General features: G+C 42.3%; 1 protein-coding gene across 1 annotated transcript in view; it reads right to left on the bottom strand.

Annotated features, from left to right (window-relative positions):
* Nucleotides 1-15874, bottom strand: part of man1a2 (mannosidase, alpha, class 1A, member 2) — a 150993-nt gene that overhangs the window by 72580 nt on the left and 62539 nt on the right. The window contains exon 5 of the mRNA XM_069155072.1: nucleotides 1648-1766. Coding sequence (XP_069011173.1) covers nucleotides 1648-1766 — 119 coding nt within the window. The remainder of the gene's footprint in view (nucleotides 1-1647; nucleotides 1767-15874) is intronic.

Raw genomic sequence — 15874 nt, forward strand, 5'->3', positions numbered from 1 at the left:
AATGCAAAGACAAACTGCTAATTATGGAGGTGAAAAGAATAAAGTAAAAAAATAACTGAGGATGGACCGAGGGTAAGCTGGATAAAAAGAAGAGATGATGGATAGAGGAAAGATACAAATGTGATTGTTAAACATAATAGAAAGAGGGAGATTGACAATAATAAAAGGCCAGAGAATACTAAGAGATTATTAACAAAGACGGATGGAAAAGATGACAACAAAGACAAAGAAGAGATGCTAATAAAAAGGTGAGGTGGGATGAAGATGGGGTCGTAAGAGTGTGACAGTTAAAAAAAATAACAGAAAGGGAGGTGATTGACAGGTAGAGGGGAGGAAAAGAAGGCTGGTGATGGGAGAGGAGGATTGAAACAGGGAAATAAATGAGGGGAGCTGCACAGCTGATGGACAAGTGAGACGGAAACGAGAGACTGTGAATGGAAAGGGGTGAGAGGAGAGGAGGGGAAATGGAAACAGACCGAAAAGGACAAAAAGGAAAGATGGAGGATGAGTGTTTGGAAAGCAGGGCATCGAGCAAAAGGAAAAAATGTGCTGATGTAATGTGTTTGACATGATGAAATCGAGTGTTGTTATTGTAATGTTAAATGCTACATGTGAGGCCTTGGGAACACTGAAAATATTCTGTCATCGAAGACTCATTTAGCAGCAACAATACCACTCAAGTGATTCTGATAGTTATTACAAGAAGTCTCCTCTTACAACTCCAGAGCAGCTTGTTCAGAGTGGGAACAAACAGTTTTCAGACCATCATCAGGACTGAACCTCAAGTCCGAGGAATCCCCGAGTCCTCAGGAACCGTTCCCCACAATCAGTTCAGACGTAGCGGCAACCAGCAGTGACGTCACCCGCTGGTTTGTGAACGGCCGTGATGAAGCCTCGAGTTCAGACATCGGCCGGCGCCGTCTTGCTAGTTCAGAGCGGTTTGCAGCCAGAAGTGATCATATTTGGACGAGCTGGGGAGGAGCGAGCGGTGGATCTGACTGATGTGATTGGAAACTACGTCCCGCCCACCGATAGCCGTAACCTGACTGAACCACAGGCCTGTCAATCAAACAGACATGACCCCAAAACCCGCCAGAAAACTAATAAGAAGGAGCGACTTTCACTAACAATACCAAAATAACTCATGAAAAAAAATGTGACTTCAAAATGAATGAGACCAGTTGAATGGGAGTCTATGGAGCTGGAGGCTTTTAGGAGCCAGCCTCTAGTGGCCTTCGGTGGTATTGCAGCTTAAGGCATTTCCGCATCAGCCTCATTTTTTAGACCCAGAAGCAACGTCCACTTTTACACACAGTCAATGGTTCAGATTTGCCCTCTGGTTTTTTTATGTTTTCGTCATTTTATTACAACTAAAAGCGCAACTTTTGTATTTAACTCAGTCTCAGTATCGTCATTCAGGTTATATGACACTAAAAATTATTTTCAGCTACAAAAAGCCTGAAAAGCTGGCAGTTGAATAATAAATAGGAGAGTAGTTGCTCTGGAGATGTCACTCTTTTTGCTTTGCCGTAAACTGACGGGTTTCAGGATGTTGCAAACCGGCAAATTGCAAGTTTCAAATCATCTTTTCTCAAATCTTTGGGCTGAACTGGGCTTCAGGTGTATAAAAGGAAGAGAGGTACTCACCACGCCGAAATCCAGATTCTGCTCGATCCACTCCTGGCCGTCCTTGAACTCCTCGCGCAGACCCATGATGTACAACGTGTCCAAGGCGTCCACAATGGTTGCACCTAGTTGAGAATTACCTGCACGGGACACATAGACACAAACGGTAGAATAAGACTCATTTGAAATGCTGTAGATTGCACACAGAGTATTGCTGTTATGAAGAGATAATCACCAAGTACATAGAGGTCCAATAGAGAAACAATGTTAAATCCAAGCAAAGACAAAAGTTCAGGTCTTTTTTTCCAAACTAATAAATCTGTTATCCCCCATCCAATATGAGGAGCTTTGACATGAGGCGATGAGATGGATACTGCAAACATACTTTAGTTTGTTTTAATATAATTCATGTATTTAAAATGAATTATTGATTATATAGTCTTAACGTTAATCTAGGGTTGGAAATTTGCTGTTGCTTAAAACAAATAGATGTCGAACACTCAAACCACAGCGTGGGCATCATTTCATCGACAGAGAGGATTTGTCATTAAAAACCCTGCAGTTGATCCAAAACTCTGCAGCAAGACTACCGACACGATTTCGCAAAAGATATCATATTTCTCCTGTTTTAGCTTCTCTTCATCGGATCTTATAGAACCACATCATCCTGACAGAGATCGTATAGAACCACATCATCCTGACAGGTCTTATAGAACCACATCATCCTGACAGATCGTATAGAACCACATCATCCTGACAGAGCTTATAGAACCACATCATTCTGACAGAGATCGTATAGAACCACATCATCCTGACAGAGATCGTATAGAACCACATCATCCTGACAGATCTTATAGAACCACATCATCCTGACAGATCTTATAGAACCGCATCATCCTGACAGAGATCGTATAGAACCACATCATCCTGACAGATCTTATAGAACCACATCATCCTGACAGAGCTTATAGAACCACATCATCCTGACAGAGATCGTATAGAACCACATCATCCTGACAGATCTTATAGAACCGCATCATCCTGACAGAGATCGTATAGAACCACATCATCCTGACAGATCTTATAGAACCACATCATCCTGACAGAGCTTATAGAACCACATCATCCTGACAGAGATCTTATAGAACCACATCATCCTGACAGATCTTATAGAACCACATCATCCTGACAGATCTTATAGAACCACATCATCCTGACAGAGATCGTATAGAACCACATCATCCTGCCAGATCTTATAGAACCACATCATCCTGACAGAGATCGTATAGAACCACATCATCCTGACAGATCTTATAGAACCACATCATCCTGACAGAGATCTTATAGAACCACATCATCCTGATAGATATCTTATAGAACCACATCATCCTGACAGATCTTATAGAACCACATCATCCTGACAGAGATCGTATAGAACCACATCATCCTGACAGATCTTATAGAACCACATCATCCTGACAGATCTTATAGAACCACATCATCCTGACAGAGATCGTATAGAACCACATCATCCTGACAGATCTTAGAGAACCACATCATCCTGACAGATCTTAGAGAACCACATCATCCTGACAGATCTTATAGAACCACATCATCCTGACAGATCTTATAGAACCACATCATCCTGACAAATATCTTATTGAACCACATCATCCTGACAGATCTTATAGAACCACATCATCCTGACAGATCTTATAGAACCACATCATCCTGACAGAGATCTTATAGAACCACATCATCCTGACAGATCTTATAGAACCACATCATCCTGACAGAGATCTTATAGAACCACATCATCCTGACAGATCTTATAGAACCACATCATCCTGACAGAGATCTTATAGAACCACATCATCCTGACAGAGCTTATAGAACCACATCATCCTGACAGATCTTATAGAACCACATCATCCTGACAGAGCTTATAGAACCACATCATCCTGACAGATCTTATAGAACCACATCATCCTGACAGAGCTTATAGAACCACATCATCCTGACAGATCTTATAGAACCACATCATCCTGACAGAGCTTATAGAACCACATCATCCTGACAGATCTTATAGAACCACATCATCCTGACAGAGATCTTCTCTCTCAACCTGCTTGTGGTTCCCAGAGTTTCCAGAAGTAGAATGATTGGCAGAGCCTTCAGTTTTCAGGCTCCCAGTTTGTGTTCGAGGAGCAGAAACCCTCTCTGGCTTTAAGATTAGACTCAAAACGTTCCTTTTTGATAAAGCTGATAGTTAGGGCTGCTCAGGTGGCCTTGAATCATCCTGCAGTTATCTGTTATAGGCCGGGGCTGCTGGGGCACCTCGTTATACAAAGAGCTTCTTTCCTCTCACTCTTTAACTCTGTGTAGACTCATATCTCACCATTACATCTCATTAACTTCATGCTTTTTCTCTCCCATCGTTTCTACTTATTATCTGTTGTCTCCATTCAGTTCCCTCGCTCGCAGAGTTTCTGTTCTTTCTTTTCCAGATGTCCCGTCATGGAGCTGCATGTCTCTGCTCTGCGCTTGTCGTCTCCACCAACAGTTCTTCTCTGGTATCTCTATGCTGTCCTTTTCTCTTTCTGCTCTCCTCTCACCCCAACCGGTCGAGGAAGATGGCCGCCCACCTCTGAGCCTGGTTCTGTTGGAGGTTTTTCTCCCTTAAAGAGGAGTTTTTCACTCCTAGCTCACGTGGTAATTGTTGAATTGTTGGGTTTCTCTGTATAATGTTGTAAAGTTCTGTTGTCATGACTTTCCTGTGTTAGGAGCTATGAAATAACCTGTGTTGTGATTATATATATATATCTATATATATAAATAAAATTGAATTTAATTAAAATGCTTATATAACATCAATATACATATAACGATCAATATTTCCTTTTTTTCACTTTTATGTGAACAAACTTTCCGAGATGTAAAACATAAAATTAAGGTGTTAGAACAGATTCAAGGAAATCGTCTCATTAATATGTAGAACAATGCAGCAAGATGTTCCAAGACCTCCTCAGATCATCTGCATTTTCCTCTTCCACCACAACCTGGTTTGGTTCAGATCAATGCACATACATTAACACATATATCACAGATAAAAGTCAGTGGCACTGCCCTTTAAATCCTTCCTCATTTCTTATCAGCTACAGCGTGCGCTGCGTGAATTCCTGAGCCTGCCCAGCATCCCCCTCTTATCTACGACTCCATTCAAAAGCAGAGCGTCTGGCTTCATACAGGAGCTGCGGTCGTGTTATTATCATTATAGACAGGAACCTCTAAATCACTCTAAAAATACACTGCAGTCAGGCAGGCAGAGCTGATAGCAAGATGCCCTGGCCGCCTGCCGGATCTTGACAGATTGGCCTGACTGTGCGCCACACAACCCCCATCTCCCTCCCTTCTGTCACTTCCATCTCCTACAGTGATGCTTTAGGCGCTCACAGCAATGTGACACCACTGAGGCAGACAAATTCAGAGTCAGAGGAAATTCTTCTGATGTCAGGCTTCTGTGTAAAAGCTCCTTAATGCAATGTCTGTCCACAACAAATGATACACCACCGTGATAATCACTGCTAGAAAAATAATCAAATCTGACATTAACATTACATAATGTGGTCGTGTTTTCTCTGGAAATATCAAGAGACTTAGAACTAATTATTTTACAATCCTTCCTCATCACTTCTATTAAATCTATGAGCCAGCAGGCAGTTCAGCGTAAAGCAGAAACAATGAGTAATCTCTATGAACAGATTATCTGCATTTCAGTGCACAATTTGTTGACTATTCGACATTCGTGCCCCGTCCCTGCTAGGCAGCAGGTAAACATTTTGGTACCGGAAGATTTCTGGTTTCCATTTGTGCAAGTAAACAGTTAAACAGTCCATGTGGAGATGAAAAGAGGCAGAACACGGCTGAACTTCTATTCTGGGACCCGTCGGATATCATCTAATGATGACTTATCTTTTTATTAGCTTTATTGTTTTGGTTTCACACTGTTGACTGGGTGTAAACTCAAGACACAATCTGGTCCATTGTCACATCTGAGGTTGCGAATCTGACCGTTATCAACAACTGGTTCAAGGAAAAGGACGTCTGACCTGGATATCCGCTGCCTATACCCGTCCTCTTGGCAGACAGCCTTTTCTTTTGTGTCGTCGAACAAACAAATTGAGTGACAGAAAAATGAATGAGCGACTCTCACTGAGCAGAAATGAAACGGGCGCGCAGGAACTCAGTAAATAAATACCAGCAGCTGGACGCAACTGCAGTTCAATACGTACGTCTGTATTTTGTTTCTTCAAGACAATGGTGGGGGAAACACTGACGTTAATTAAAGTAATAGATGAAATTATGTGTCACGCTATTCCCCTACGCGAGTAACCAAGCAACACTTTTTTTAAAGGACACAGAGGAGGTAAAGCCAGACTGAAGGGATGTCCTCAAAAATTATAAACGTTCTTAAACAATTTCTACATTTTATTGCAGCCGTCCTCAATTATGTTTCCCATCTGTAACAACTTACTCACTGCTACCAGCTCAGCACCGAATGTATCACCCTCCCCAACTCTAAGTTTCAGTTCAGACTTGAAAGCAGGAGAGATGTTTTTTACAGTACGTTTCTTTGGCTCCTGTGGGGTATATTTTTCTAACCTTGAGAAATTCAGCTCACTTTCATGTTTGAAAATAACCTTGTGATCACAAGTGAAAAGTCTCTGCTCTCCATCTCCTTTCTGCTCCATCACAGCCTCCATCTCTTCATCTGCCCCTCCCTCTTCTACCTAACCATCTGCTGGGTCTCATTCATCACTGTCTCGCTGTGCTTTTCCTAATCTTTCCTTGATCGCGCCATTCAAACCCTGATCCGCTGATACTCCTTCTGTACATGTATTCCTCAAGCCGCCAATTTTTCTTCATTGTCCAAATCTCTCTTTTTTTCCATGTTAAATGTGCTGCGACTAGGGATGGGGTGATTTTATCAATACCGATGCCAAAACCCACTATCGATACTGATACATATCAATACCTTTATTGATAGTTCTCTCCATAATTTGGCACAAAAAATACATAACATGAAAAGATGTGACAAGATTGATTACTTTTTTAGCTGAAATAAGTTAAACTGCTTCTTGAGTTTCCTGTACATACAGTAAGGGGAGAACAGGGATGGGTATTATGAAGAATTTAATGATATTGCTTGTACTTGTACTGCTTAATGAGCCGGTTCTCTAATGGCACTCAAATTGGTTCTTTTGGGAGAAAAAAAACACACACATCATGTAGGAATTAACATTTTAGAATAACAGCATAGTTTAAACAGTGTATTTTTCCATGCAGTAGTTTACCTGATCCGCCCACATCACCGATGATCCGCCCCCCCCCCCCCATCTCTAATGATCCGCCCACATCACTGATGATCCGCCCACATATATAATGATCCGCCCACATCTCTAATGATCCACCCACATCACTAATGATCCGCCCACATCACTGATGATCCGCCCACATCACTGATGATCCGCCCACATCACCGATGATCCGCCCACATACAGTATATAATGATCCGCCCACATCTCTAATGATCCGCCAACATCACCAATGATCCGCTCACATCACCAATGATCCGCCCACATCACTAATGATCCGCCAACATCTATAATGATCCGCCCACATCACCGATGATCCGCCCACATACAGTATATAATGATCCGCCCACATCTCTAATGATCCGCTCACATCACCAATGATCCGCCCACATCACCAATGATCCGCCCACATCACTAATGATCCGCCAACATCTATAATGATCCGCCCACATACAGTATATAATGATCCGCCCACATCTCTAATGATCCGCTCACATCACTGATGATCCGCCCACATATATAATGATCCGCCCACATCTCTAATGATCCGCCCACATCTCTAATGATCCACCCACATCACTAATGATCCGCCCACATCACTGATGATCCGCCCACATCACTGATGATCCGCCCACATCACCGATGATCCGCCCACATACAGTATATAATGATCCGCCCACATCTCTAATGATCCGCCAACATCACCAATGATCCGCTCACATCACCAATGATCCGCCCACATCACTAATGATCCGCCAACATCTATAATGATCCGCCCACATCACCGATGATCCGCCCACATACAGTATATAATGATCCGCCCACATCTCTAATGATCCGCCAACATCACCAATGATCCGCTCACATCACCAATGATCCGCCCACATCACTAATGATCCGCCCACATATCTAATGATCCGCCCACATCACCGATGATCCGCCCACATACAGTATATAATGATCCGCCCACATCTCTAATGATCCGCCCACATCACCAATGATCCGCCCACATCACTAATGATCCGCCAACATCTATAATGATCCGCCCACATCACTAATGATCCGCCAACATCTATAATGATCCGCCCACATCACCGATGATCCGCCCATGGATCATCTTTGTGACGAACCTTGACTGGATGTCTTTACATATTGCTCATGTTTCAGCCCTTACATGCAGAAGACATGTAGCACTTGTGGTTACCAACATTGTCAGCATGGACTGTAGTGAAGAGTAACCACGTTGTTGAATGTTTCTTCTCCCCACCGCTGTCACTCAGAGCACTCTGTGTGTGATGCTGCAGCGGGTGACAGACATCTTCCAGTCTTCGCACAGTCAGAGGCTCAGACACACAGCTCTCTCTTCTGGATTGGGAAAAATAGTAATAATAACAATATTTATTTTCTATAATTGCTCCAGTATTGATAGCAGAATTGTTAATGTCGGAGCTCATTGATACAGTTCTCCGGTGCGGCTTTGGTGCCGGTACCGAACAGCACTGAATTTGGATACCCACCCCTGCCAAGACCCTTTCACCTGCCGTCAGTCTAAATATCTGTTTGCACAGTTTCTCTGTCTGTTGCTGTCAATTTCCACAATCTGAAAGCTCTCTGCAGCCTTTCATACAACGCCAACTCCATCACATGAACCTCAATTGGCACTTGCAAAAGGTGGGTTTGGGGTTGCCAGGCGCTGCTTATCTGGGACAAATTGGCCAGGACGAGGCTTATTTATTTGGGGAGTTATCTCCACAGCCTCGTACACACACAGACCCCTCAGCTGAAAGCTCGAACACACTCTCATTTAACTCTTCCTCTCTTAACATAGACACATGAACGCTCCTTTTCCTTTGATTAAATCCACACCACACACCCTCTCACTACTTCAACTCAACTCTCTCTCCACTCTTCAGCCTCCTTTCTCCATCTATCACAATTCCACACAGCTCTCTCTCCCTCTCCGCCTCCATTATCTCTCGAGCTCTGTCTCGGCCCCTGCGCCGGTTTCATTAGACGACAGTTTTTCAGAGCTCTTCGCTACGAATTCACACGAGGCAGGGAAACGTGATGCCATTATTCAGTCTCCATTCTACCCGACTTGTAAAGTGTCGGCTCAGGGAGAGAAGGAGATGATGGAGAGCTCAGGTGTGTGTGTGTGTGTGTGTGTGTGTGTGCGTGTGTGTGTGTGTGTGTGTGTGTGTGTGTGTGTGTGTGTGTGTGTGTGTGTGTGTGGTGCACGTGTGTGTGTGTGTGTGTGTGTGTGTGTGTGTGTGTGTGTGTGTGTGTGTGTGTGTGTGTGTGTGTGTGTGTGTGTGTGTGTGTGTGTGTGTGTGTGGTGCACGTGTGTTTAGTCTGTGTTTGAAGCATACATTCATTTGGGTTTGAACAAAAGTAGATTGGATGAGATGGTGTATGGATTGATTTGAGGAGTGTTTGTTGTTTCCCCATGCGAGAGCTCTGCCTCTGTTTTAGTGTGTTTGACGTGTTGTCTTCCATCTGATGTCCTCTACACAACCCTCTGCACTTGCATCAGTCTGCCCACATGGCTCTTCATTATCTTACCGGTACGGTTGCACAGCTGAGCGAGGACTCTATAAAAAAGGAGCTTTCTGCAGAGTGTCTGGTTTGGTTGAGAATACTTAATACTGCTCAGGTCCTACTTCAAGAAAGTAGTTGTAATGAAATGAGTTCACCATGAGTTCAGTGCATTCAGAATAACTGGGACATTGTTTCTTGCAAAATATGCTGCTGTTGATTTTTTTGCATAGAATTTTCACGGCTGTGACAAACAGCCATTAAAACATCATGTACATTCATTGTTTTGGGAAAAAAAATCCTGGCTATTTCATAAACTTGGCAAAAATCCAAAATGACCTGCATGGTGGAATTCCATTACCCAAGTCCTGCCTGGATATGTCCTCACTGCTGCAGTCTTTGCTGTGATGATAGTCTGCAAACCCTGTTCACAATCAGGTTTGTTCAGTCACTATAAAGTACGGACCAATCTGGGCGCACATCATCTGTCACTTCGACTCCTCTCTTCTCATGTTACTGTGTTTGCGTGTTTATTTACCTGTACAAATACATGATGTCGATGTTCATTTGCATAAAATGCGATGAAGTGACATCCGATCACAAGCGGCCACTCGAGATGCAGATGTGCACGCACAAACTTAAAGATGGCCACTTGTGATCGGACCATCCAGGACAGCCTCTAAGAAGAACTCTGTGGATATAAACCAAACTAGGATGTAGGTTGAACATCCACTGCACCGGCTCAGCTGTCAGGCTTCTCCGCCAACTCAGCTTGTACAGATGATTGTAAACAATGAAGTGTGCAGATGTGACACTGACACATTTTCTACAGGACCACACAGTTTTAGGCATCTTTTAAAAAACAAAATCAGCTGACAAAACCAGCAATTAAATACATCAGTCTGTATAAAATACCTTTACTTTCTGAATCAAACAGATTCATTTTCAATAATCATGGGGACTACTTTTATCTAAAAAGTGAGCATTACTATGTTGTGGACCTTTTATTCCAACATGTTTGTCCTTGTCAGGTTAAAAATTATAAGCATAGTCTTTGGTTGCTACACAATTTCACATACAAATGTTCCTCCTCTGCTGCTCCTGGTCCACCGTGGCACTTCAGCCTGTTTTGTAATAAGCCTTGCGGCGATGAACAAAGCCAAGTCAACTCCCCAGGCCAATTCAGGCCAGTCAGGCTGGCAATGGACAACCGGTTACCAACTTATTTGGCACCACAATAAAACATCTGCTGTGTTCTGTTTTCTGCCTCAGAGGGTTTCTGGTCAGATTGGGACCCCCTGCTCAACATGGGCTCCCTGGCTGAACCCCAGCCTCAACGCCTGTTTCAAGGCATGCCGCTAAAGAGCTTCAGTCAGCACGGGTTTTGCTTTAAAGTCGTTTGATGGCACAAATGAGAATAAACTAAACTGTAATCTGTGATGTAATGGAGATCTGAGGCATCAAAATCTCAAATGAGTTCTGAATTTCAGAGCCAAATTTGGGAAGCCAACCTTATATACACAATGCCCAACAAAATGCCAGCAATACCGACCAATATGGGATTATAGTGCATTGTACAGCACAAACCTATACACTAATGGTAAATCCCCACAAAACTCCTGGGTGGCATCTATGGTTATATCGTTACCCACTGTAGAGCCGACCCTAAAAGCCAAGTTGTAATGAAACTGGTGGCTATATTATGTTCTGAGAGTTGGTCTCATTTATTTTGGACAGAACAGCTGCTCAAATACATAGTTCTTAACATTATGAGTGCATTTGTTTTTTTTAATGACCAAGAAAACCACACAAAATAAGGGATTTTTAAAACGAGGAACAAAATCCGACAAATCTGATTCTCCAAATTTGATTCACAGAATATTGTATGTATATTCTGATTTCATGTTGGAGTTAAGGCAAACAGACCAGCTCACCAAAGTTAAGAAAAAGAACAGGAAATGTCTTCTTTCAGCGGTACCACTGAACAAGGCATACAAAGGTTCAAAATCACAGAGTACAATTGTATTTTTTTCTTTTGATCCAAAAAGAACTTTAAAAAAAGTTAATAAAAGCAATATATATAAAGTTTTAACCACCAAACTACAATCAACTGAAAGAAAGAAAAATCCCACAGTGTATTTTTCATCTTTCACTCCATCTTTTTACCTTTAACTTCATCTTGATGAAAAAGAAACCCAAACGCCATTTAAGTCATCCATCTGCTCGACTGTCACAGAGAATATATGAGCTTTGAGCTGGTAAGTAGGGCAGTAATTGCCTTGTTTTTTTTCTTTTGTACATCGTTACTGCAATTTAGTCTTTGAAAGGTCCAATTTGTGCTTGCTTACATGGAAAAGATTTAAATATCTAGCATTGTGTGAAATGTAGGTCATTGTGGCAGACAGATGAATAAAAATACAAAGTCCACCTTCAGTTAAGTCATTTGGGCAGGATGTAAGGCTTGGTGATGGAGTGGAGGGGGACAGTGAGCTTTCATTTACGAGTTTAGCCAGAGAAAGATTGGCAACACTTTTCAAATTCCAACAGTATATATCCTCTGATTGACAAATTCAGAACCCATATTATATCAAAACATCACAGCCACACAATACACCAGGACCTCAATATATTAAAAACCAAAAGCAACAGGTGGGACCAACCACATGAGAAGGGAGACTCTCCACTACCTGCTCTTTCTGAGGCAGATCCCCTGAGTCTCTAGCAGGTTAGTTATATCAATATTAATAGGAACCCTAACAGCCTCACAGTTCTGCAGAACTGTATTGTGGGTAATGGTTCCAAAGTGTCTTATCCAATTATTCAGTGTCACTGCTTTGTAGACCAGTCTTGATACTTATTGAGTCACAAAGACGGTAGACAAGAGAAACAGTACGGCCTGTGGGTACGAGCATACGGGTTTTTTTCTGCTCTGTTTGAAAGGCTTATGCACATTCCTGCTGGACTCAGCAGTGGGCAAATCCTCCTGTTTCCTGCTGTCCAATTTGGCACCAGCAGTCCTGCTGAAAGTTTAATCTGAAGGGAAGGAGGAGAGTCTGGGAGGGCTGTGTCCAAGACTTCTGAGGGAAATTTGAAGTCGTGTTGGGAGCAGAATTCAATTTACTCCTCAGTCTCTTTTTGCACAGAAAATGTGACAAGCAAAGTCTGCAAAGTTAGGAATCATGTAATAGGCTAACTCATTAAAAGGGAGACATAGTTAATGCAAACAGGAAGAGATCAGGACTAAACTGGGCTTAGAAGGTTCTAATAACATGTATAATACCAAACAAAGAGCATAATACGATAAGACGTATTTGTGGGTTTCCGGCTGGTATGATCCTAAAATGTCACAAAACTTGAACTCTGATAAACAACAGCTGATGAATCCTGGTGCGTGAGTTTTGACCAATGTCTGGAATGAACTGCTCTACTTCACCATACTATAACACCAGAACTACATGTTTGGCAATAATACGGGCATATACTGTTCCTTTATTTCCATGTCTTCTACTTGGACCATCATCTTGTGAGAATGTGAACTTTTTTACATTTACATTTAGCATGGTGCACCTGCGACCTGTTTTTGTTTTCTACGGATTTTTTCATCATAACATGATTCTGAATTATGATAATATTATATAAAGTAATTTGGTGCAAATGACCTCAAAAACGGCGCTGTGGAGCTTTGTAAACTGTAAGATTTGTGCAGCTAAAAGGTCCATAATATTATTTTACAGCAATGTACAGAATACATGGGCCTCCATCTAATCTACGCAGAACGATGGTAAAGCTCCTGCTGATGCTCGTGCTGTTAGTGTGTCCTGCATCACTGACTACAAGCTGTCAGTCAAGATAAGATTTCGAGGCAGTGACATTCTGACAAGTTAACCTCAAACCATGCAGTGCGACAGTTAAAAGCCTGGCCACCATAGCAACAGTAACTAAGACGGGTTGGTCTTCATGAAGTGTCGACTGTGTTTCCATCCCCCAAACCCTGACCTTTGCTTCCCTCTCTTCCCGTCCCTCTCCATCTCTGTTAAGAGGAGGCCTTGGCCCCTGGAGGAATCATTATAAGGTGATCATCCGTCAAAGCTCTCCCCCTGCTCCACCCGTCCTCTTTGCCTCAGTCCCCAAAGGTTGTCAGCAAAGGCATCAATTTAACCTCGACAGATGAGATGGTAGAATCCAGAAGATAGCAGGTGAAAACCTGCCGTTTCATTTTGTGAGAAATAAAAAAACTAAATGAGATCGTAGTATTTAAAAAAATAAATAAACTACTGGAGCCACAATTCCTCTGATAACACAAATAGAATATTTCCCCTTGTGCTGTATCATAGTATCCCGAAGGTGTGATCTTTAGCACCATCCGAACCATTCACTCCTTTTTCTATTAAACTGACACAGAGAAGCTGTGTTACTGTGATGTATTGTGGTGCCCAGCATGCACCACCATAGGTCAGCCATGATACAGGCAGCTGGACAAACAGGCTGGAGGTCGAGGTGAGAAAAACATCAACCACCCGGCTGATGACACACGTAAGCCAGCCGACACGGACAAAACTGTGCGGGTTATTTGCTCTGAACATTGTGGCGAACGGAGTGAACGCACCAACATGCTGCTGCCCAGAAAGCCACATAAACCTCCACGTTTCCTTTAAGTGCAGCATCACAGCAAATATTCAGCAAAACCTTTTGTGAGTGTGAACTCCGTTTCCGTGGCGATACATAGGGTGTGGCTAACAACTGGAAAACAATCAGTTGCTTCAGTAGAAGCGAATGTAAGGTATGCAATGTTAAGTACTCCAGGAAGTAGGCCGACCCTTAGCAACCACCTAGCGACAGAGACGAGCGCTGGTCTGTTATAGAAACATTAAACTGCTTTGTTAGCTTAATCTGGTCGTAACTAAGATATCCGCTGAAAAAAGATATCGATGGAGTTATGTAATTTCAAGACTTTAGCGCCGTGTCTTGTAAAACCAAACCGGTCCAGCTCGCCGCCGCCAGGCTTTTAAGTGCGACTATCTGTGGTGTTACTGTACAGGTACTCGGTGTGACCAAAAAGGACCGAAAGATCCGATTTCACCAAATGGGTCACAATTAATAGACCTAGAACAAGTAAAAGCACATTATATTACATATTACATGAAATGCAATTCCAATTATATATTCCCATTGAGGAGGCGGAGTGATATTTGTAGTGATGAGCAGGGTGTGATGCTTTATGGGGATTTCAGCATGTTCAAATGTTCAGTTGACCAATCAGATCGCGGGGTCGGGACTACTTGTACAATATGTAGTAAACCAGGGGTTCCCCGTCAGTCAACAGCAACGCCGATGCTGGTAGATTGAACTTCATTAAAAAAAAAACTAAGCCATTCCATTTTTTTTTTCTAATTTTCGTCTGGCCTCAATATGTTACTGGATTGACATAAAAAGCAGCTTCTGTAGCTTTCAAGACTTTGCTCACATTCATGTGTTTTCCATTCGGCGAAAACACGGAGATGTCTCCAAACATCGCAACGCCGTTTCATCGTCCACATTCCCGCCCCTTCTTCTCGGTTGACTTACGCATCAACTATTCATCACAGAGGGCATTGCATCAAATTGAATCATTCCTCCACTCTGCATTTCGCTCAGCGTCCACCGCTACTATCGATCGAATTTCGCCCGAAGTCCCGATCGCTTCACAACATGGTGCATATTATAAAATAAACAGCATTTAATAAGGTTAAAGTGTTCAACCTTTTTTATTTAAACAGGCCTATATTTTCCTATCGTGTTCAACCAAAAGTGCCACAAAATTACTGAAACTAATCCCATATATTTTTGTCTATAAGACTGTCTGGTAGAAATCATGTATTTATTTTATTTTGACTCTTTTATTCTTAAACCCCGGTGAAATGTTGGGAAGGTTTTCAGGTATGAAAAACAGATGCTGCCCGGGTGTAATTCAGTGGCACTAAACTACACAATACTCAAATGTCACTCAAGTGACAAAGCCAGAGTAAATTTTGCAAATAAATTTGACCAAATATCTTGAGTATAAATGTATTGGTTGTGTTAGTTTTCTTGTTTACATTAAATTGTCAATCAACAACATTTGTGTAGATTATTTTTTTTTTTTTAAGTCCTTACTGGAATCAACTGTAATAAAAAATGTAAACGTTATTGGAGCTGTGAGGTGCTCTGGATAAAAGCATCTCGTTGACAGAATGCTGCATTCGTAAAATTGAAGACAATGAAAGAGGACGTACGAGAAGTACCGCCTGCAGGGTTGTTCAATACCTCCCAATCAGTCCATCCTGACAGCGCACACAGACAACACTTTATTCCAATACGGA

The sequence above is a fragment of the Embiotoca jacksoni genome, unplaced genomic scaffold (genome assembly GCF_022577435.1).
Source record: "Embiotoca jacksoni isolate LCO1_2020_lvr unplaced genomic scaffold, fEmbJac1.0.p SCAF_2, whole genome shotgun sequence".
Taxonomy (NCBI): Eukaryota; Metazoa; Chordata; class Actinopteri; family Embiotocidae; genus Embiotoca; species Embiotoca jacksoni.